This window comes from Chiloscyllium punctatum, chromosome 14 (assembly GCF_047496795.1).
Source record: "Chiloscyllium punctatum isolate Juve2018m chromosome 14, sChiPun1.3, whole genome shotgun sequence".
Classification (NCBI taxonomy): Eukaryota; Metazoa; Chordata; class Chondrichthyes; order Orectolobiformes; family Hemiscylliidae; genus Chiloscyllium; species Chiloscyllium punctatum.
Genome location: NC_092752.1, coordinates 1,816,221 through 1,840,608, shown reverse-complemented (window position 1 = coordinate 1,840,608; position 24,388 = coordinate 1,816,221). Strand labels below are relative to the sequence as shown.

The window sequence follows — 24,388 nt, the reverse complement described above, 5'->3', positions numbered from 1 at the left end:
TTTCTTTTAAAAGTTTACAAGAGTTGCTGCTCTGACACAGAAGCAATCCTTTCCCTGCTATTTCCCGAGGATGAGATCTCTCTCATACCATCACTTAAAGAACACTTGATACTTCTTTCCATGGTAGTCTTTCCTTTGTAACCTTTGCTTCTTGTGACCAATCTATGCTCCTTTTATCAGTCTCTATTAAACGCTTCGATTTTCCCAACATACGCTAACCTTATATGCTATCAGTATTTCTCCATATGCAATTCCAACCAGATACTAACTACATGTCTGACTTCAGCACACATTGTTAATGCACTGGATGTCAGTACCCTCTCCTTCAACAGCTTTGACTTGCAAACATTGCTCAGGCCAGATGTTTGAACTCAGCTGTGACAAATGTCAATGCAAACCTATTGTCATAAACACAGGGCACAACTCTATTTCACCTTTCATTCCCAAACCAAAATGCATCAACAGCCTTCAGTCCTCAATTTATTAGTAAATTGCCCTTTGAACACATTTTTAATATCAGGTTTTCGAGGTACAGAATATGGACTAAATGACCTTTGACTGTGTAACACATAACAATATGAGAAGTTGTAGAAACTGAACTGGACTGGCCATATAAATTCAATGGTTTCAAGAACAAATCAGAGGCAAGGACTCCTGCATCAAATAACTATCTTCAAGGCACAAGTCAGGATTGTGATGGTATAGTTTTCTGTTGACATAAAATGGCCACCAAGGCATTTTAGCTGACAAAAAATGGCCAAAAAGGGATTATCAGCTACAGAAAGCAGTCTTTCATAGCCAGACATGTAATCTCCATACAGAGTTACACAGGATAAGATCATGAAAGGTCCCATGAAAATCATAGTAGGGTTCTGGTGAGAAAAGACAGGGGTATTTAATAATTAAATTTCTCTAGACAAGCAGCTTTAAACACATAAGCATTGTTGATAAGGAGCATCCTTGAGAAATCTAGACAGCAGTGACCTGGGCACTAACCACAGTCCCTAGTTTGTTATTTAATAAAATATGGAAGGAAAAGTCTGACCCCATAGTATTCTGAACTTTTTAAGCAATTGTAAATTAGAAATGCAAAAATACAAACTAACACGAAGAGATTTAGCTAAATTCCTATGAACAGTCAACCTGACACAGTAAAGAGATGATTTGGAGATGCCGGTGTTGGACTGGGCTGTACAAAGTTAAAAATCTCAGAACACCTGTTCTTATAGTCCAACAGGTGTATTTGGAAGCACTAGCTTTCGGAGCATTGCTCCTTCCTCAGGTGGTTGTGGAGTACAAGATCCTAAGACACAGAACTTATAGCAAATGTTTACAGTGTGATGTAACTGAAATTATATATTGAAAAAAGACTTGGATTGTTTATTAAGTCTCTCATCTTTTAGAATGACTATGTTGGTTTCAGTTCTTTCATGTGTAAATCCCAGAACATTTTTTTTAAAAGTTACATTCTCAAGTGAACTTTAACAATAGGTGCCATTTTGGCCCAGATAGTGTATTGAAAGGTGTGAGGTGCTCTGTGTGAGGCTATCCGTGCCCTAATGTTCAGACTGATTCTATTTCTAAACAAGGGATTTACAAAATCTTACATGGATTCATGCAATTTTTGGACAAAATAAAATGTAATTCTGCAAGTACAAATTCACCCCACAAACTTGTGTGTGTGTGTCTGTATAGGAGTGTCTGTGAGAGAGAGTGTGTATGTGTATGTTTGTGTAAACTGCTAGACGTCTGTAAGAGGATGCATATGTGGGTGTGGATGTGAGTCTGAAGGTGTGTGTGTGTGTGTGTGTGTGTGAGAGAGAGAGAGAGAGAGAAAGAAAGAGTGTGTAGTGCAGTGGGGTCATCCTTGGTGTGACATGAACCCAAGGTCCTGGTTGAGACCAGTTCCATGGGTACCGAACTTGGCTATCAGCTTTTGCTTGGCCACAGTGAGTTATAGAGACATAGAGATGTACAGGATGGAAACAGACCCGTCGGTCCAACTGTCCATACTGACCAGATATCCCAACCCAATCTAGTCCCACCTGCCAGCACCCGGCCCATATCCCTCCAAACCCTTCCTATTCATATACCCATCCAAATGCCTCTTAAAATGTTGTAATTGTACCAGCCTCCACCACTTCCTGTGGCAGCTCATTCCATACATGTACCACCCTCTGTGTGAAAAAATTGCCCCTTAGGTCTCTCTTATATCTTTCCCCTCTCACCCTAAACCTATGCCCTCTAGTTCTGGACTCCCCGACCCCAGTGAAAAGACTTTGCCTATTTACCCTATCCATGTCCCTCATAATTTTGTAAACCTGTATAAGGTCACCCCTCAGCCTCCGACGCTCCAGGGAAAACAGCCCCAGCCTGTTCAGCCTCTCCCTGAAGCTCAGATCCTCCAATCCTGGCAACATCCTTGTAAATCTTTTCTGAACCCTTTCAAGTTTCACAACATCTTTCCGATAGGAAGGAGACCAGAATCGCACGCGATATTCCAAAAGTGGCCTAACCAATGTTCTGTACAGCCGCAACATGACCTCCCAACTCCTGTACTCAATACTCTGACCAATAAAGGAAAGCATACCAAATGCCTTCTTCACTATCCTACCTACCTGCGACTCCACTTTCAAGGAGCTATGAACCTGCACTCCAAGGTCTCTTTGTTCAGCAACACTCCCTAGGACCTTACCATTAAGTGTATAAGTCCTGCTAAGATTTGCTTTCCCCAAATGCAGCACCTTGCATTTATCTGAATTAAACTCCATCTGCCACTTCTCAGCCCATTGGCCCATCTGTTGTAATCTGAGGTAACCCTCTTCGCTGTCCACTACACCTCCAATTTTGGTGTCATCTGCAAACTTACCAACTGTACCTCTTATGTTCACATCCAGATCATTTATGTAAATGTCAAAAAGTAGAGGACCCAGCACTGATCCTTGTGGCACTCCACTGGTCACAGGCCTCCAGTCTGAAAAACAACCCTCTACCACCACCCTCTGTCTTCTACCTTTGAGCCAGTTCTGTATCCAAATGGCTAGTTCTCCCTGTATTCCATGAGATCTAACCTTGCTAATCAGTCTTCCATGGGGAACCTTGTCGAACGCCTCACTGACGTCCATATAGATCACATCTACTGCTCTGCCCTCATCAATCTTCTTCATTACTTCTTCAAAGAACTCAATCAAGTTTGTGAGACCTGATTTCCCACGCACAAAGTCATGTTGACTATCCCTAATCAATCCTTGCCTTTCTAAATACATGTACATCCTGTCCCTCAGGATTCCCTCCAACAACTTGCCCACCACTGAGGTCAGGCTCACCGGTCTATAGTTCCCTGGCTTGTCCTTACCATCCTTCTTAAACAGTGGCACCACGTTTGCCAACCTCCAGTCTTCCGGCACTTCGCCTGTGACTATCGATGATACAAATTTCTCAGCAAGAGGCCCAGCAATCACTTCCCTAGCTTCCCACAGAGTTCTCGTGTACACCTGATCAGGTCCTGGGGATTTATCCACCTTTAACCGTTTCAAGACATCCAGCACTTTCTCCTCTGTAATATGGACATTTTGCAAGATGTCACCGTCTGTTTGTCTATAGTCTATATCTTCCATATTCTTTTCCACAGTAAATGCTGATGCAAAATACTCATTTAGTATGTCCCCCATTTTCTGCGGTTCCACACAAAGGCCGCCTTGCTGATCTTTGAGGGGCCCTATTCTCTCCCTAGTTACCCTTTTGTCCTGAATGTATTTGTAAAAACTCTTTGGATTCTCCTTAATTCTATTTGCCAAAGCTATCTCATGTCCCCTTTTTGCCCTCCTGATTTCCCTCTTAAATATACATTGTTGCCTGTCCCATAGGTCCAAGGTCAAATGTACCGGACCGCTGAGGTGCTCTCTGACTGTGAGGGAACACTCCTGTCTGTTAATTGTTGTGGATTCATCCATTGCCGTAGCCTCTGCTTGGTCTTGCCAATGTACCATGCCCCAGGGCATCCTTGCCTGCAGTGTATGAGATAGACAACATTGGCCGAGTCACATGAGTACCTGCCACGTACATGGTGGGTGGTGTCCCTGCATGTAATGGTGATATCTGTGTCAAAACTCTGGTGCGTCTTGCAGCGTCTACCGTGACAGGGTTGTATGGTGTTGTCCTGAAAGCCGGGCTGTTTGCTGCGAACAATGATCTGTTTGAGGTTTGGAGGTTGTTTAAAGGTGAGAAGTGGTACAGTGGGGAGGGTCTTGGTGAGGTGTTCATCCTCACTGATAATGTGTTGCAGGCTGCAAAGACCATGGTGTAGTTTCTTGGATCCTGGGAAGTACTGGATAACAAACGGTACCCTGTCGGTTACAGCTCGTGTCCTGAGGAGGTCATTACGTTTTTTCGCTGTGGCACGTCGGAACTGGCAGTTGATGAGTTGAGCATCGTACCCTGTTCTTATGAAGACTTCCTTGAGTACTTCCAAGAGCCCATCACATTCCTCCTCATCTGAACAGATCCTGTGTATGCGCAGGCTTGTCCGTAGGGGATGGCTGTTTTAATGTTTCAGGTGGAAGCTGGAGAAGGGTAGCATCATGAGGTTATCCGTGGGTTTGCAGGAGAGAGAGGTGTTGAGGTGCCCATCCTTGATGGAGATGCATGTGTCCAAGAATTAGACAGTAAAGAGAAACTCACATCATTAGCAGCAGAAAGCAAGGACTGCAGATGCTGAAGATCAGAGTCAAAAAGTGTGGCACTGGAAAAGCACAGCAGGTCAGGCAGCATCCGAGGAGCAGAAGAATCAACATTTTGGGCATAAGCCCTTCTTCAGGAATTAGCAGGAAAAGTGAAGCAACAAATGGTGTAAACGGATAACCTCTAAAAGAGCACCGAGAGACAGTTAGCATGGTATAAGGAGATTGTAAAACATGGTCTATGTGACTTCAAGAGAATAAACAATTGTAGCTTCACAGTTTAGCAAACACCCTAGTTCAGACGTAGATAATTTGAGCAGATCCTTGCATCCAAAGATCAAGGGAGGGAATGACAAAGACCAATTATAAGATAAGGGTGGGAGTGAAGTCATATCCTGTTGTACACTGAGGATCCAAATTGGTATCTTTTAACAACTTGGCAAAGTTGAGGAAGTGATTGAATTTCTGTCATCAGTAGAATTCAAGTAGATCCTCTCTTATTTAGTAAAGAAAACTAGTTTAGCATAGAACAAAAACAGAACATGATGGTGTGTTGAAGTGGCAGAGTCAGAAATCACACAACACCAGGTTATAGTCCAATTGGTTTCTTTGAAATTATAAGCTTTCACAGCATAGCCCTTTGTCAGGTGAAGTGACATTTCACCTGATGAAGGGGCTACGCTCTGAAAGCTTGTGATTTCAAATAAACCTATTGGACTATAACTTGGTGTTGTGTGATTTCTGACTTTGTCCACCCCAATCCAACATCGGCACCTCCACACCTTGAAGGGACAAGCAACAGGAAGCTCAGGGTCATTTTTATGTATACAGAACAGTGGGTGGCACGGTGGCACAGTGGTTAGCACTGCTGCCTCACAGCGCCAGAGACCTGCGTTCAATTCCCACCTCAGCCAACTGTCTGTGTGGAGTTTGCACATTCTTCCCATGTCTGCGTGGGTTTCCTCCGGGTCCTTCGGTTTCCTCCCACAGTCCAAAGATGTGCAGGTTAGGTGAATTGGCCATGCTAAATTGCTCGTAGTGTTAGGTGAAGGGGTAAATGTAGGGGTTGCTCTTCAGAGGGTCGGTATGGACTTGTTGGGCCAAAGGGCCTGTTTCTACACTGTAAGTAATTTAATTTACTTTTAAGAACATATGTGTTCAGATTCATCCCGTGTGTTCCTTGGGCTCCATTTCCACCTCTCATTTACTGTCCACCTCCCTCACCTCACCCCATTTTCAGTATAAAAAACATCCTTTTCCTGCATACCATCAGTTATTAAGAAGGGTCACGGGACCCAAAACATTAACTCTCCACAGATGCTACCAGATCTGCTAAGATTTTCCAGCAATTTCTGTTTTTGTTCAGATTTTCAGCATCCCCAGTTCCTTGTTTTATTCTTGTGTTTAACTCACTGCTGCACCTCTTCCAGGTATATGAACCTTAAAGAAGTTCTGCTCCTCTCTCCAATAGGATTTCCGTTCCAATATTTTTTCTCTTTCTTGTTCACCATAATTACTTTCGCTGTCACTCCTGGTGTTTGCCAAACTCACATTCCTTAGTGACTACGTCCAGTTCAGACTCATCCACATGAATCCCAGCTCAAATTTCATCCTATTTTGAATCCACCCAGGATTATAGGCATCTCTGTGATGTTCAACACTCCTCAGGCACCTGTTCCCGCCTCATCCTGAGATCCACGCTCAGTGTCATGTGTTGCCACATGCACACTCCCAACCTCGCACTGCCTCACACTGGCTCAAAGCTGCACTCCCCCCAAGTTCCACTTCATCATCTGGCTCACTCAACATTCTAACAAGAAACGTATTGTTTTCCTTTCAGACATCAAGGATAGACCCTCACAAGATGCAACAACTCAGATTCCCATGCCCCTCTAGAACTTTCCAACCCTCCACTTCTCTCACGCCATCCCATTCTGAACCCCACCTCCTCTAGTGCATTTACTATCCCTCCTGACCCTCCGCTCTCTGAAGCTGAACATTCTGTACTTGGCAAAGGGCTCAGTTTTATCCCTCCGAGACCCAACCTCAATGAACATGATGTTTAACTCTTCTTCAATCACTTTTGCCTCTGTGACCACTTCTTTGGACAAGAGTCCTCAACCATCCCACAGACCCCTTCATCCTCGTCCAAAACTCTTCCTCCACCTGGACCCCTCCCCCTGGCCTTTACCAGCACTCCACCTGTTCAATGAGAACTGCTGATGTGAATTTCTCTGCACTCCCACCTTCCCCCGCCTTTCCCCTCCCACCCCACTTCCAAACTCTGAACTGACTGCACGCTGTGCTCTCAGATCCAACCCTGACTTTGTAATCAAGCTTCCTGACCAGGGTGGTCGTGTTGTCATCTGGTGTACTGACTTCTATATTGCAGAGGCTGAGCGGCAACTCTCAAATACCTCCTCCTATTTCCCCCAGACCATGACCCTATCATGGAACATCACGCCATTGTGTCCACAACGTTACTATTCATCACATTTTATCTAGTGATCTCCCCACGACTGCCTCCAAGCTCACAGTCTTCCAACCCCTGGTCTACCCCCTTTCCAACATCCACAAAAAGGATTGCCCTGGCAGACTCATTGTTTCTGGTTGCTCCTGCTCCACAGAACTCATCACTTCTACCTCGACTCAATTATTTTCTCCCCTTGTCCAGTCCCTTCCAACTTGCACCACGATTCCTCTGATGCTTTACATCAGTTTCACAATTTCCAGTTTGTGGGCTCCAGTCTCCATCCTTTCACGATGGACATTTACACGTCCATCCCCCATCAGGATTGTCTCAGGGCTCTAACTCTTTCCTGAAAAAAGGCTTTAATCCATTCTGAATAAGGATCACTGGTCCTGATTGATGACTGTCCCCATCAATCACCACCTTCCTCTGCTGAGCTCATCCTGACCCTGAACACCTTCTCCATTAACTCCTCCCACTTTCTTCAGGTCAGAGGGGTGACCATGGGTACCCACATGATCTCCAGTTATGTTGACATCTTTGTGGGGTATGTGGAACATCCCTACTTCCAATCCTACTCTGGCCCCCACCCACAACTCTTTCTCCAGTATATCGATGCCATCATCGGTGCTGCTTCCCTCTGTCATCTGGAAATAGAAAGGTTTATTAATTTTGCTTCCAAATTCTCCCCAATCCTCACCTTCATCTCGTCCATCTCTGACTCCTCCCTTCCTTGACATCTTCGTTTCCATTTCTGGGGATAGGTGGCTGCCAAATATCCACTACAAACCCATTGACTCCTACAGTTATCTATTATATATCCTCTTACCCTGCTTCCTGTAAAGATTCTATTCTATTCTCCTAGTTCCTCCACCTCGGTCATATCTGCTTTGCTAATTAGGGGGCGAGCAAAATGTCCACCCATCTCCCACACTTGGGCCCTTATTCCTTCTCTTTCCTCCAAAAGCAATAGGATCCCCATTGTCCTCATACCACCCTACCAACATTGATATCCAGAGTATCGTTAGTCCTTATTTCTGTCACCTCCAACAGGAGCCACCACCAGACACATATTCCCCTCCCCTTCCCTGTCAGACTTCTGCAAGGACCGTTCCCTCCAGGACACCCTGGTCCACTCCTCCTTCACTCTCAACACATCCCCACAGCCTCACTATACCTTCTCCTGCAACCATGTAAGGTGTAAAACCTGCCCATTTACTTCCTCCCTCCTCAGTATCCAGGACTCCAAACACACCTTCCAAGTAAAGCACTTGACCAAGCTTCCAGATGCCTGCCACTTTAACACACCATTCTGCTCCCTGGCCAACATCTCTGTCTCAGGCTTGCTGCAGTGCTCCAACAAAGCTCAGCGCAATCTGGAAGAACAACATCTCATTTTCCACTTGGGAACCCTGCAGCCTTCAAGACTCAATATTGAGTTCAATAGGGTTTAGGGTTTAAGCACCTTGCCCCCGCTCCCACACACTTGACTTTTTCATCACATTGGCTAGTACCACACTCTACCCATTCTTAGCTATAATAGTCCCCATCAGCAGCTATTCATTCTGCCAGACTGACTTTTAACTACCCCTTTGTGTTCAGTTGTTTTCTCTCTCCTCCCCCCTGCCTCCCCTAAACCCTAACTTGACCCCCAAACCTCCCTTCCCTCCTTCCTCTGTATAAATAAAACATCCTTTTCCTGGCTTTAATCCATTCTGAATAAGGGTCACTGGTCCTGAAACATTAACTCAGATTTCTCTCCTCAGATGCTGCCAGACCTGCTGAAATTTTCCAGCAATTTCTGTTTTTGTTCCAGATTTTCAGCATCTGTATTTCTTTTGGTTGTTAGTTTACAATGGAGACTGTAAAGTTCACCCAAGAATCAAACTTCAGTTTAAAATGAATGTACATCACGCAAATAGCAGAGCTCAAAATTGCAGCTTTTTGATCTCCCAAGGAGAGGGAGAGAGAACGGAAGTTGGGGGGGGGCGGGGGGGGGGTGGCGGTGAGGGGAGCTGCTCCCCAGTTTGTTAGCTTTGTCAAAGAATTATAATATTATGTGTGACTTTTTAATTTTAATTAGAACTAAAATAACAAATTTTACAACAATTGGTAGAAATTAGCACCTTTTTGTATCTCTTGTAATGAGATTAGTATGGAATATAAATTGTAAAATAGAAATTCAAGAAGTCATTACTGATAAGCAAGTTTCTAGTTGATTGGTAATTAACTGGCAAATGTCTGGGAAGGAATACGACTGTCAGTATTGGAATTTAACTGAATGAGATGTAAGATCAAAAAGTAAGTGATAGCAGTTATCTGGTAAACATCATGAAATCATGGGAGGACCTAGGACTGTCCGTTGAATTGTCCATCATTGATCGTGTGTTTACAGGATTGGATGTGTAGATTAGGGAGAGTGTGGCTAACAATTACAACAATGTTGCATGTAATTATTGTAATCCAGAATGTAATCCAAAAATGCTGCAGAAAGGCCAACTGTCTAGTGGAAATTATTTCCAGGGACCTCTCCTGTGCTGCGTTGGTAAGGAGCTCTGAACAAAAATTGATTTGTGCTTCTGCACATAGGACTCAAGACTCCTCTTTAAAATCTCTCCAACATCCTCACTTGCCAGAAATTCATCTAAGCTCCTTAAACAACAACTTCCAAAGCCATAGCCACATAAGAAGGACAAGAGCAGCAGATAAATGGAAAAGCCACCATTTGCAAGTTCCCTTCTTGATTTGGAAATATGTTGCTGTTCCTTCAGTGTCACTGGATCCTGAAATTCCCTCCTGAACAACATTATGGGGGTGCCTACACCAAATGGACTCCAGTAGTTAAGAAGGCAGCTCACCACCCCCTCTCAAGAGCAACTAGAGACCGGCAATAAATGCTGGTCCAGCCAGTGACCCCTGTATCCCGTGAATGAATACAGAAGGTCCATCAATATTAGCAAGAGTCAAATCTCCATTTGTTTTACAGACAGATAATACTGACCGGTAAAGCTACTTAATCATTAGACACCAACCTGAACTGTGGCTTTAGGGATCCAGGCCAAAGAAATAAATACTCTTTCCTTCATGTTAAATCCTGAGAAGTGTACCATGAGGAATGTTACCAAGATTCTGACTACAAGAGCAATGCTCAGAGTTGCAATCCCAAGTCCTAGAATAAAAACATGGTATTTAGTTTCAAGAAATGTGATACAAAGGTATAAGTGAAAATGAACAGGCACTTAAAATAATTTTCAGGCTGATCCCCAAGTTAACAGCCATAAAGAATTTGACTCCATCTCAAAACTACCATATTCTATACCCACCTCAAAGCTCCTGGAAACTTAAGTCAGAGGTACTATGAGCTGAGACTCCCCCCTGATCGTACCTTGATCGTCTTGGTGGCCAGGTTTGCTAGTGCTGCAAGGGAGGGTTTAAACTAGATTGGCCGGGAGCTGGGATAGTAAACAGCAGGAGACAGGTACGAGGCTCGAAGGAGATACAATAATCAGAAATAGTAAGTCGAAGAGACAGGTCAGGCCAATATGACAGAAAGTGAGGAATGCCTGTTGGATTAAATTGCAATTATTTCAATGCTAGCGGTCTACAGGTGAGGCTGATAAACCCAGGGTGTGGATAGGCACTTGGGACTGGGATAGTATAGCCATTACAGAAACATGGCGAAGGAAGGGACAGGATTGGCAGCTTAACATGCCAGGGTACAGGTGCTTTAGGCAGGACTGAGGTGGTGGAGGGAGGGGAGGGGGAGTTGCATTTTTATTAAGGCGAGTGTCACAGCAGTAATCAGAGATGAAATAACTGAAGGGTCATCCAGGAAGGCTTTGTGGGTGGAGCTAAGAAATAAGAAGGGGATGGTGACGTTACTATAGGCTGTATTAGGGGTCGTACTATAGGCCCCCAAATAGTTAACGGGAATTAGAGGAACAAATATGCAAGGAGATTGGGGAGACTTGCTGGAGCAATAGGGTTGTCATAGTGGGGGATTTTAATTTTCCTGACATAGAGTGGGACTGCCATATGGTTAAGGGCTTAGCTGGGGTGATGTTTGTTAAGTGCATTCAGGAAAGTTTCCTCAAGCAGTATATAGAGTATCTGACTTGGGAAGGGGCAACACATGACCTACTCTTGGGAAATAGGGCAGGACAGGTGACAGAGGTGGCAGTGGGGGAGCACTTTGAGACCAGTGATTATAGTTCTATTAATTTTACAACAGTTATGGAGAGGGTCCACAGGTTCAAGTTCTAAATTGGGGCAAGGTGAATTTTGATGGAATTAGAGAGGAGCTTGCAGAGATTGATTGGAGTAGTTTGCAGGCAAAGGGACCTCCAGCAAGTGGGTGGCCTTTAAAAGTGAGATAGCTAGAGTTCAAGGTCTTTATGTTCCTGTGAGGGTGAGGACAAGAAAAAGAATAACTAGAGAGAGAATAGGGCCGCTCAAGGTCCAAAGTGTACATGAATATGTTGAACCGTAGGAGATGGGCGAGGTTCTCAATAAATATTTCTCCCCTGTGTTTACCGTGGAGAAAGACTTGAAGACTTAGGAACTTGGGGAAGTTAGTGGTGATATCTTGGGGACAGTCCATATCGCAGTAGAGGAGGTGTTGGATGTAATAGAATGCATGATGGTGGATAAATCTCCTGGTCTTGACCAGATATATCCAAGAACACTGCAAGAGAAGAAATTGCAGGAGCCTATGGCTGATATTTTTTTCATAATCATTAGCCACGGGTGAGGTCCCAGAAGTAGCAAATGTTGCGCCATAATTTAAGAAGGGCTGCAAAGAAAAACCTGGGAACTATGGACCAGTAAGCTTAACATCTGTGGTAGGTAAGTTACTTAAGAAGATTCTGGAATGACAGGTTTTGTTTAGGAATAGTCAATATGGCTTTGTGCATGGAAGATCATGCCTCACAAATTTGCTAGACTTCTTTGAAGAAGTGACCAGGAAGATTGACAAGGGCAGGGCGGTAGACGTAGTCTATATGGATTTCAGTAAGGCCTTTGATAAAGTTCCATATGATAGGCTGCTCCGGAAGGTTAGATCACAAGGAATCCAGGGCGAGCTGGGAAACTGGATATAAAATTGACTTAATGGTATGAAGCAAAGTGTAATAGTGGAAGGATGCTTGTCAGACTGGAGCCTGTGACTAGTGGAGTGCCTCAGGGGTTGGTGCTGGGCCCATTGCTGTTTGCTGTCTATATCAATGATTTAGATGAGAATGTACAAGGCATGATTAGTAAATTCACTGATGATATTAAAATAGGAGGTATCGTGGACAGTGAGAACGGTTATCAGAAACTGCAGCAAGACCTTGATCAGCTGGGGAGGTGGGTCGAGAAATGGCAAATGGAGGTTAATATAGATAAGTGTAAGATCTTGCATTTTGGAAAGTCAAATCAAGGTAGGAGTTTCATGGTGGGGTACCCTGGAGTTTCAGGGTAGGGCCTTAAGGAGTGTCGTGGAACAGAGGGACCTTGGAGTTCAGGTGGAAGGTTCTCTGAAAGTGGAGTCACAGGTAGACAGGGCAGTGAAAAGACTTTTGGCACACTGGCCTTCATCAGTCAGGGCATTGAGTATAGAAGTTGGGAAGTTATGATGCAGTTGTACAGGACTTTGGTGAGGCCGCACTTGGGGTACTGTGTTCAGTTTTGGTCACCTTGCTATAGGAAAGATGTTATTAAACTGGAAAGAGTTCAGAAGAAATTTACAAGAATGTTGCCTGGATTCAACTGTCTGAGTTATCGGGAAAGGTTTGGACAAGCTGGAACGTTTTTTCTTTAGATCGTAGAAGACTGGAGGGGGGATTTTATAAAGGGCATAAGATCATGAGAGGCATGGATAGGGTGAATGCACTCAGTCTTTTTCCCAGGCTTGGTAAATTGAGGACTAGAGGGCATCAACTTAAGGTTAGAGGGGCAACCTTTTACCCAGAGGGTGGTACGCATATGGAATGAGCTGCCAGTGGAGGTGGTTGAGGTGGGTACATTAACAACATTTAAAAGGCATTTGGACAAATATATGGATAGGAAAGGATCTGAAGGATATGGGCCATGTGCAGGGAAATGGGGTTAGTGTCAACAAAGAACAAAGACAATTTACATCCCAGGAACAGACCCTTCGGCCCTCCAAACCTGAGTCGATCCAAATGTACTGTCTAAACCTGTCAGTCAATTCCTAAGCATCTGTATCCCTCTGCTCCCCACCTATTCATGCATCTGTCCAGACGCATCTTAAATGAATCTACCATGCCTGCCTCTACCACCTCTGCTGGCAACGCGTTCCAAATGCCCACCACCCTCTGTGTGAAGTACTTGCCGCATGTATCCCCCTTAAACTTTCCACCTCTCACCTTGAAAGCATGACCTCTCGTTATTGAATCCCTCACCCTGGGAAAAAGCTTGTCTTTAGCCACCCTGTCTATACCCTTCATGATTTTGTAAACCTCAATCAGGTCCCCCTCAATCTCCTAACCTATTCAACCTCTCTTCACAGCTAGCACCTTTCCATACCAGTCAACATCCTCGTAAACCTTCTCTGCACCCTTTCGAACGCGTCCACATCCTTTTGGTAATGTGGCGCCCATAACTGTAACAGTATTCTAAATGCGGCCGAACCAATGTCTTGTACAATTTTAACATGACTTGCCAGCTCTAATACTCAATAGCCCGTCCAATGAAGGCAAGCATATTATATGCCTGGTTGATCACTCTGTCCACTTGTGCAGCAACCTTCAGGGTACAATGGACCTGCACTTCCAGATCTCTCTGCCTATCAACATTTCCCAAGGCTCTTCCATTCATTGTATAATTCGCTCTAGAATTAGTCTTGCCTAAATGTATCACCTCACATTTGTCTGGATTGAAATCCATCTGCCACTCTTCCGCCCAACTCTCCAGTCTATGTATATCCTCCTGTATTCTCTGACAGTCCCTTATGCTTTCTGCTACTCCACCAATCTTCATGTCATTTGCAAACTTGCTGATCATACCAACAGTGCCCTCTTCTAGATCATTTATGTATATTACAAACAACAGTGGCCCCAATACTGACCCCTGTGGAACACCACTGGTCACCTTCCGACATTTCGAGAAACTCCCTTCAACTACTACTCTCTGTCTCCTGTTGCACAACCAGTTCTTTATCCACTAGCTAGAACACCCTGCACAACATGTGATTTCACTTCCTCCATTAGTCTACCATGGGGAACCTTACTGAAGTCCATGTACATGACATCAACAGCCCTTCCTTCATCTAACAACTTGGTCACTTCCTCAAGAACTCTATTACATTGGTAAGGCACGATCTCCCCCACATAAAACCATGTTGCCTATCACTGATAAGCCCATTCTTTTCTAAATATAAATATATCCTATCCTTCAGTACCCTCTCCAGCAACTTTCCCACCAGATGTCAGGCTCACTGGTCTGTAGTTACCCAGAATGTCCCTCCTACCTTTCTTGTATAGGGGGACAAATGAGCAACCTTCCAGTCCTCCGGCATCTCACTTGTATTTAAGGATGCCACAAAGATATCTGTCAGGGCCCCAGCTATTTCCTCTCTCGCCTCCCTCAGCAACCTGGGATAGATTCCATCCGGTCCTGGGGATTTGTCCACTTTAATAACCTCTAGCCTACCCAACACATCTTCCCTACTTATGCCAACGTGATCCAGACTAACCAAACGTCTTTCTCTAATCTCAAGATTCATCATGTTCCTCTCCTCAGTGAACACTGATGCAAAGTAATCATTCGGAATCTCACCCATTCTCTCAGGTTTGACACACAGCCTTCCTTCATTATCCTTTAGTGGACCAATCCTTTCCCTAGTTACCCGCTTGCTTCTTATAGAAGAATAAAATGTTTTGGGATTCTCCTTAATCGTGCTTGCTAAAGCTATTTCATGACCCCTTTTAGCCCGCTTGATTCCTTGTTTAAGACTTGTCCTACTCTTCCGATATTCCTCCAGGGCCCGTTCTGTTCTTAGCTGCCTTGACCTTATGTACGCTTATCTTTTCCTTTTGGCTAGTCGTACAATTTCTCCTGTCATCCACAGTTCACAAATCATGACCTTCCTATCCTTTGCCTTCAGCAGGACATGGCTATCCTGCACTATCTTTAATCTATCTTTGAAAGCCTCCCACATCTTAAATGTGGATGGATATTTTGGTGGGCATGAACCAAAGGGCCTGTCTCCATGCTGTAGGACCCTGTGACTCCATGCCAATCTACAAGTACAGCAAGTAATTAGGAGAGCTAATAGTGGGTTCATGCTTATTATGAGGGGAATTGAATAAAGTAAGGAGGTTATGCTTCAGTTATACAGGGGATTGATGAAACTACATTTGGAGTACTTTGCCCAGTAAACTGCACACTGCTTATTTATTATCTTATTTAAGAAAAGGATGGAAATGCTTTGGAAACTAGACTAATACTGAGAATGAGAGTATATCTCATGAGGAAAGGTTGGACAGGCTAGGTTTGTATCCACTGGAGCTTAGATAATTAAAACATACAGGCTCCTGAAGAGTTCAGATAAAATGAATGTGAAAAGAATATTTCCTCATTTGGGAGAATCTAAAGCTAGAGTCACTATTTATAATCAAGGGCTTGCCTGTTTAGGACAGAGGTAAGGAGTAATTTCCTCCCCCAGAGGGTCGTGATTCTTTGGAACATTCTTCATGAAAAGGCAGTGGAAGCGCAGCTTTTAAATATCTTTAAGACAGAGGTGGATGGGATTCTTGATTAGAAGGAAGAGAAAGGACAGTATAACTAAGTGGGAATACAGAATTTTCAGATCAACCATGGTCTTAGTGAATTGTGGAGGAGTTTCAAGGGGCTGAGTGGCCTATTCCTGTTCCTAATTCATACGCTTATATTGACCCACAGAGTTTCTCATGTGCTAGCAGACTCCAGAAGCCTCTGGTCAGTTCCTAGAGATCCTGTCACTCCTTCAGTGCTATCAAACCCTGGAAGACTTGTGTCCCCAGTACTGAAATATCCTGTGTCCTTGGGTCTAAGTGCCTGTAGAGGATGTTTCTTCAATGGCATTTTAAGGTGTGACCCTGCTTTAAATGGAACATCAGCTGTCTATCTCAAACAAAACCCAGTTATAGGACGGAATGGACTTCCATTATGTAGCAACTTGTGGCTGCTCAAATCATCCCAAGTACTTTAAATTAAAACCTTTGAAAACTCGTCATTGTTATCTGTAGGTAAAATTGACAGTCATTTGGCACCTGGTATCACCACAACTCAGTCAGTAACATTCATTTCTGGGTCACATGGTTCAGGGTTCAAGGTCTACATTCCAGGGATTGAGAAAAAACAAATCAAAGTTGACACAAGAGTTCTGTAATGAGGGAGGGCAATGTCAGAGATGCAGTTTTGTTTGGATAAAACAAACATCCTTTGTACTTTGAAGAAAAGCTGGAAGATCTCCCGGGTGACTTAGGGACAGTAATGATTCATCAATCAAAATAACAAATTATCCAGGCATCATCACATTGTTGTTTGGAGGATCCCACAACTAACTGATTGCTATGCTTCCCACATGAAAACAGTGATTACATTTAATTGATTGTAAAATGCTTTGAGACATCCAGTGCTTACAGAAAGTACATCTTTTCACAGCAAGGCCCCACAATGACGCAAACAATGTCAGTCTTGAGTATTGCTGAAAAAAGGCACATTTTGTCGAAACTTTTCTGCTTGTACTCATCAGGACAATTTGAAGAATACCAATTTATATTCTATGAGAGGAACATGCTGATTGGTTAACAAGTGGAATCTGATTGGTGGAGGTGCTGCCATGGGTAGTGCACCAGTCACTGATAATTGAAAGCATTTTAAACAAGACAGGCTGCCTCTGATTAGTCAAGGCACTTCCCTGAGAAATGAACCACAGAATAGCTGTCACCCATTTAGTTGATTCGAAATAGATGTTAATTTTTTTTTGTGTGGTATTGGTTATGGGGTAGTGATGGCCAGGACACATTCAGTTCTTTAAGATTGAGCTTTAGGATCTTTTAACTTCATATAATATGGCAATCGGGGCCTCATTTAATTCCAACTTAAATTAATCACTTCTGATTATACATAGTACTTAGTGCAAGTAGATTAGTTGTTACATTTAGGCCTAGATTCTACGCTCATGTTTCTAGAGTGGGGTTGAACCATGATTTTCCTACTCAGAGGTGAGTGTGAAATCTACTGAGCCAAAGCTGATAACAGATCAAATGATCATGAAAAAGTGACGATATTGAATATTACTGAAGAGAGATGTGTTGCCAATGCCATTCTTGATTGAGGGACCGCTTAAGAAGAATTATTCAGAAATAGAAAATAAAGCAAAACTCTGTCATTCCTCCCTTCCTAAATTACCTGCAATATTCAATCTCAATGATCATCTTACTTAGTTGGAACCCAACAGTAATATATACTCTTTAATCAAATTTGAAATCTCTTACCAACAGTATATGAGTTTAGTGAACTAACGGATATTTCTGCCCCAATCAATCCAAACAGTAATGGCTGGAAGATGGCCCAGGCGTTGGCTGTGATACCCTCTGCTCCACCCTACAAGCCAGAGAGTAGAAAGAAAATTGACATTTGTTTGCAAATATTAAAAGAAGATAGATTACAATAAATGATGGCCTTAAAGCACAACATAAACCTTGAAATCTAAGTTAAAGTCTTTCCACACACTATTGAATTCATGTCCTGCAGAGATCAAGTACATAATGTTAACTATCCGTGCATGAGTATAACAACCAATTCAACCTCTTTATATTCTGTTAGCCCACAAATATATCCAATATCATCAGAATGACTTTCTGGCAAAATCTCAAATGGCAGTTTTACTTACAATTGATCTTTGGGAAGGCTTAAACTTTGTTTTTAATGTTCTTATCACATCCAAAACAAATTCCACACCTTTGACTCGATCGTCATTCCACTGCTTGTTGCTCAGATGTTCCATAACAAATGAATATACTGTGCATTATCATCACCTAATTTCAGCTGTGAAACATTACTTAGGAGAAAGTGAGGACTGCAAATGCTGGAGATTAGTGTCGAACAGTGTGGAGCTGGAAAAGCACAGCTGGTCAAGCAGCATCTGAGGAGCAGGACAGTCGACGTTTCAAGCATAAGGTCTTCATCATCTTAACGTCGACTCTCCTGCTCCTTGAATGCTGCCTGACTGACTGTGTTTTTCTAACACCACACTCTGTAAAACATTACTTGCCCAGGATTCTACTTTATTCATACCAATACCAAAATTAGAATCTACATAATTATCACATCTGGATTGCTTATCTTGCAAGTCAGATGATCTACCATTCAAAAACTCCACATTCAACAATTTTAACCATCATTTACAAATCTCTATATAGTCCACCCCACTTTGGTAACTCAAGGGGTCAGACATACAAGTGTTCAGTTGCAAGTTGCAACAGGTAATGAAGAAGTGGTAAGCTCATTAAAACATGATTTAAACATGAGGATGAGAATTTAGTTTGAAAATACTGGAAGCAAAAGATGATTAAGACAGCTAACAAAATCCAATCTCTAGCTATCAATTCCAATCTTTTCCTTGGCCACAGTCCAAAGCTGAACAAAATTGATGGCATAGTTAACCAGATCAGAGCTCAAAAGTCACCAAGATCATCCATTTCCATTTCTGTAATATTATTTAACTCAACTTCATCTGTCTCAGTTCATCTGTTGCTGAAATCTTCATAAGAACACAAGAACTAGAAGCAGGAGCTGGCAATTCAGCCCCAATTCATCTCAAATTTACTCAAGCTCCCAGCATACAGTGCCCGCTGGTGTAATGAATTCCACAGGTTCGTGACTTTATGAGAGAATAATTCTTCCACATCTTGGTTTTAAATCTGGTATCCCTTGTTCTAATAATATGCCTCTCATTCTAGATTGCCCCATAAGAGAAAGAATCCTCTCTATTGAAAGCATGGGCCTAAACTGCTTAGTGTCTCTTCACAAGACAAACCCTTAATCTCTGGAAATAATCTAGTGAGCCTCCTCTGAATTGACTCCAAAACAATTCCAAATCTCCTCAAATAAGAAGACCAAAATTGTACATACTACTCCAGTTGCAGACCCATTAATGACTTATACAGTTTCAGCAACACTTTCCTATATTTATACTCAATACCTTTTGCAATAAATGCTAAAATTCCATTTGCCTTCCCTACTGCCTGCAGTACTCAAATACTGGCTTTTGGTAATCGAAAGCACTCGAGAGTTTATCTCCATTTAGATAATAAGCTGTCTTTCTATTCCTGTGATCAAAATGGATAACCTCACATTTAAACATTTTAAACTCAATTTGCCAAATCTTAGCCCATAAAAATACCTATACCCACTTGTAGTTTTCTTATTTCTTTACAGCATCTTATATTCCATTTATTTTAGTGTCACCTGCAAATTTGGCCATTCTATTCCTACATCCAAGTCACTAATATAGATTGGAAATTGATGGGGCCTAAGGACTAAATCCTGTGGAACCTCAGTAGTTATACCTTGCCAACCAAAAAAAGCCAATTTATCCCAGCGCTCAAGCTTTCTATCCAAGCTAATGAATTACCCCACCCCAAATGATTGTCCCATATGTATTAATCTTTTGTATGGCACCTCATCAAGTGTTTTCTAGAAGTCCAGATACACAACATCTAGAGGATCACCATTCTATGTCTACAGGATTCCCCATTATCCACTTTGCTCATTACATCTTCGAAGAACTCCAACAAATTAGTCAAACATGATTTTACCTTCATAAAACCATGTTCATTCTGAAGGATTTCATTTTGACTTTCCAGATAACCTGTTACTATAAACATTTCCCAATGACAGATGTTAAACTAACTAGTCTATAGTGTCCTTCTTTCTGCTTCTATCCCTTTTTGAATAAGAATGTTATATTAACATTTTTGCAATCTACTGGCACCTCTCCCGATCCAGGGAATTCTGGAATATTATAATCAACCCTAGAATGCAGACAATCACACTGTATGGACTTGTCTGCATCAATCCCAGTAGTTTGCTCAGTACTTTTTCCCTAGTGATGACAATTGTTTAAGTTCCTCCCTTTCTATAATCTCTAATTCTATAGTCCTAATAACCTGTTACTATTAGGAAGGTACTCATGTTATCCATTGTGAAAACTGAAGGAAAATATTGATTTAGTGACTGCCATTTCTGTGTTCCCCACTATTAACTCCTCAGTCTCATCCTCCAGTAGACCAACATTCACTTTTGTTATTCTCTTCCATTTTATATTCTTATGGAAGCGTTTGCTATTGTTTCTATATTTTGTTGATCCTTAAAAGTTTCCCAATCTTGCAGTCTGCCATTGTTCTTTGCAAGTGACATCCACATCCCATGAAGAAATTTTAAAAAAGCATGCTTTACTTTTTGTCTTTATAAAATTATAGAACATGGAAACAGAACCTTTGGTCCAACTCATCCATGTTGACCAAGTTTCCTAAAACTAAGCTCGTCCCACTTGCCAGCATTTCACCCATATCCTTCTAAACCTTTCCTATTCATGTATCTATCCAAATGTCTTTTAAGTGTATCTTATCTTTAACTTTATTGTTTAAACATGGATTTTTCCCCCTTCCAACAAATTTTCTTGCTCTGGAATATACTTTAGTTGGAAGGAATTGAACGTCTCCTTAAATATCTACCACTACTCACTGACTGTCCTACCTTTTAGTCTTCCTGACCAGTCCACTAGGGCGAAATCTATCCTCATGCCTATGTAATTACTTTTAACTTCAGAACCTAGTGTGGGAATTGAATTTCTTGCCCTCAAACTGAATTTGGTATTCTAGCATGCTATGAATTTGGTATTCTAGCACGCTATGAATTTGGTATTCTAGCACGCTATGAATTTGGTATTCTAGCACGCTATGAATTTGGTATTCTAGCATGCTATGAATTTGGTATTCTAGCACGCTATGAATTTGGTATTCTAGCATGCTATGAATTTGGTATTCTAGCACGCTATGAACACTCTTCCCTTGAGGATCCCTACCCAGTAGCTCTAGATTTGGCTATATCCCAAGGCACTCCTGACTGGTCTCCCACATTCTACTTCGGGTAAACTGAAATCATCCAAATCTTTGCCACTGCATACTGACTCACCATTACCCACTGTGCTGGCAGAGCAACACTAACTCCCAATTAAAGAATGCCTCAGTTTTAAAATACCATTGTGTTCAGATTTATACATGGCTCTGTCCCTGCCTAGCTTTATAATCTTTTCCAATTCCATAAGCTACCAAGATATTTACGCTCCTCTGATCCTGATCTTTTTATCATCACTGATTTAATCCCTCTACAAATATAGTGCCTTCAGCTGCACAGCCTTAAACACAAACCCCCTCCAAAACCTTTCTGCCTCACAACTTCTCTTTCCTCCTAAATGTTCTCCTTAAAGCCTATCCAATGTAAATTTTCTTTTTATCAAACTATGAAATGCTTTTGGAAGTTGTGCTCTGTTAAGAATGCAAGATGAATAGACGTTTTTTGTTTGGGATAGGATTAGGACAACAGAGTTTGGATCTGCTAATGTTTAGAGGGTAGAGATTCAGGGTTTCGAATAACAGATATTTGATCTTGTTTGCTGAGGGAGGAACATTGCCCTGCTCATGTCTGATGATGTCACTCTAAAATCCCATCTTGAAGACTGTAAAATCAAAACTCCAGTACTACCTTGGAGTGTTAGCCACACTACATAATACAATTTTGAGCACATAGATCTTTTACATACTTGCATTCATCATTCCTAGAACCATTGCTTTCAGCACTCTTGTGATTCCCTTTATTATATCAAAGCATGTTGAGAGTAGGGCCTATAACAGCACAGAATACTCCAAATATGGCTCCATTAATGAGATATTAGAATAACTGTTTTACTTTATAATCACATTCTGTAAATGCAAGATGAATCACTCTACTTCCAAAGTTTATTACTTCGTACTGACTGGAATTTTTCAATAAATGACTACACGCCATCACTATAGGTCACATGTTGAATCTTGTTTCGACAAGAAAGGGTTCAATTAATTAATGAATCAGCCTCCAAAAGGCTGAATTGGAAAACTGTTACACTACCTTGCCGTCAACCCATCCGACCCCAGCAAGAAAAGCCATGACAATTGTGCATAGTCCTCCAGAACCAGGAAAACCAAAGACTCCTGTAGCAAAAATAGCAAACACTGCAAGACCCAGCAGGAGGTAAGAGCGCTTCATCACAAGATCCTCCTGCAAAGAAAGAATAAAGTTTATTACACACTTGTTTTTATTTGACAATACAGACAAAGGTGCACATACTTCTGCTAAAAGATCAAACATGTAAAAAGTTGCCAGAGTAATGATTGTTAGCTTGTGTTTTGTGCTGGGCGTTTTACAAATGTTTGAATTCAGCAGTTACAATTTTTATTTGGGGATTCCAAATCTTTACTGTTCTTAACATGCTAGATTTTGGATACATGCAATTTATACTCATGGAAGAGATGTGTTCTCTACAATGAAAATATGAACTCCTTCACACTGATATCTCAGCATCTTGTTGCAGAGACTCAAATATGGTGTTGGTTTTCTGTGTTTCAGATTTTATTGACCAAATAAAAATCATCAACTATCAGTTTTAAAATTCTGTTGCTACATCAGTTCAGTTTGGAATTCACTCCTAGAAAGACATCATTTCAATGGTCACCCTTCTTAAAGTACTAATCTCGCTGGCATAGTGTCACCAGAATGAAGGAAACTCTGTGACCATCCCCAGTTTTACTCAAACCCCAAATGTAGATAAGAATTAGAATTTACTCATTGTACATTTAAAAAATAACATGTCAATGTGTCCAAATCTTTCAATTACCAAACTATTTCTTGAACTTTTATAATTTGCTACCTATATATACATAGACACACCTTATATATATTATAACAATAGCTATGACAGTCAGTGAATTGAAGTATAGTAGCTGTTATGATTTAATTTGACAGTTGCTTCCAGCACAAAAATAGCCAAAATTGGTCAAAGCACCTAGTAACAGTTCCTGTAAAAAGGTGGCACACTAATTCCAAGCTGGTGATTTGAACTCAAGGCCCAGATAGGATTTCAAATCCATTCGTGTGTTGCCCGTAGCGTTCAGTAAATCACCCAAAGCTCCAGATTAGAGTTCGATAATTTTATCTAGTTATCCATTGTTAATCAATTTAAAAATCTCACAATACTTATGCAAAAGTTGACAAAGGGTTTGAACAAATCCATATTCAAAATAAAGTTAAAAATCACATAACCACCATGTTATAGTCCAACAGGTTTATTTGGAAGCACCAGCTTTCGGAGCACTGCTCCTTCATCAGGTGGTTGTAGAGTACAACACAGAATTTATAGCAAAAGATTACAGTGTGATGCCACTGAAATGATATATTGAGAAAACCTGGATTGTTAAGTCTTTTAGAATGACCATGTTAGTTTTAGTTCTTTCATACTTAAATTCCAAAACTTTTTAAAAGTTACATTCTCAAGATAGCTTTAACAGTAGGTGCCATCTCAGCTCAGATACTGCATTGAAGTTAAAGTCTGTCTGTGTCCCAATCTTCAGACTGATTTTATTTCTAAAGTGGGATTCAAAGAATCTTACATTAATTTATGCAGCTTTTGAGCAAAATAAAATGTAAGTCTGCAAGTACAAGTTCACCCCACAAACTATATGTGTGTGCATGCAGGGGAGACAGAGTGAGTGTGAGCATGTGGGTGTGTGGGGGCGGATGCGCGTGTCTGTGAGAGAGTGTGAGTGTAATGAGGTATAAGTCTGTGAGAGGGTGCATTTGTGGGTGAGAGTGTGGGGGATGTATGTGTGAGTGTATGACAGAGGGTCTGCATGAGTGTGTTGTTCTGTAGGAGCTTTTTAAAAAGTTCTGGAATTTACATATGAAAGAATGAAAACTAACATGGTCATTCTAAAAGATGAAAGACCAAACAAATAATCCAGGTTTTCTCAATATATCACTTCAGTGGCATCTCATGTAATCTTTTGCTATAAATTCTGTGTCATATGACTTTAGATTCCACAACCACCTGATGAAGAACTGCTTCCGAAAAAACCTGTTGGACTATAATCTGGGGTTGCGTGATTGTTAACTTTGTCCACCTCAGACCAACACTGGCACCTCCAAATCATAT

At 41.8% G+C, this 24,388-nt stretch overlaps 1 protein-coding gene across 6 annotated transcripts in view; it reads right to left on the bottom strand.

Annotated features, from left to right (window-relative positions):
- The window catches only part of LOC140485532 (sodium/hydrogen exchanger 9B2-like), a 191,855-nt gene that overhangs the window by 13,914 nt on the left and 153,553 nt on the right, over positions 1–24,388 (bottom strand). For all 6 annotated transcript variants that reach the window (XM_072583730.1, XM_072583729.1, XM_072583728.1 and 3 more), the window contains 3 exons: positions 22,309–22,458; positions 17,634–17,742; positions 10,182–10,318 (listed from right to left, as the gene is read on the bottom strand). In XM_072583730.1, the coding sequence (XP_072439831.1) occupies positions 10,182–10,318; positions 17,634–17,742; positions 22,309–22,458 (396 nt within the window). The remainder of the gene's footprint in view (positions 1–10,181; positions 10,319–17,633; positions 17,743–22,308; positions 22,459–24,388) is intronic.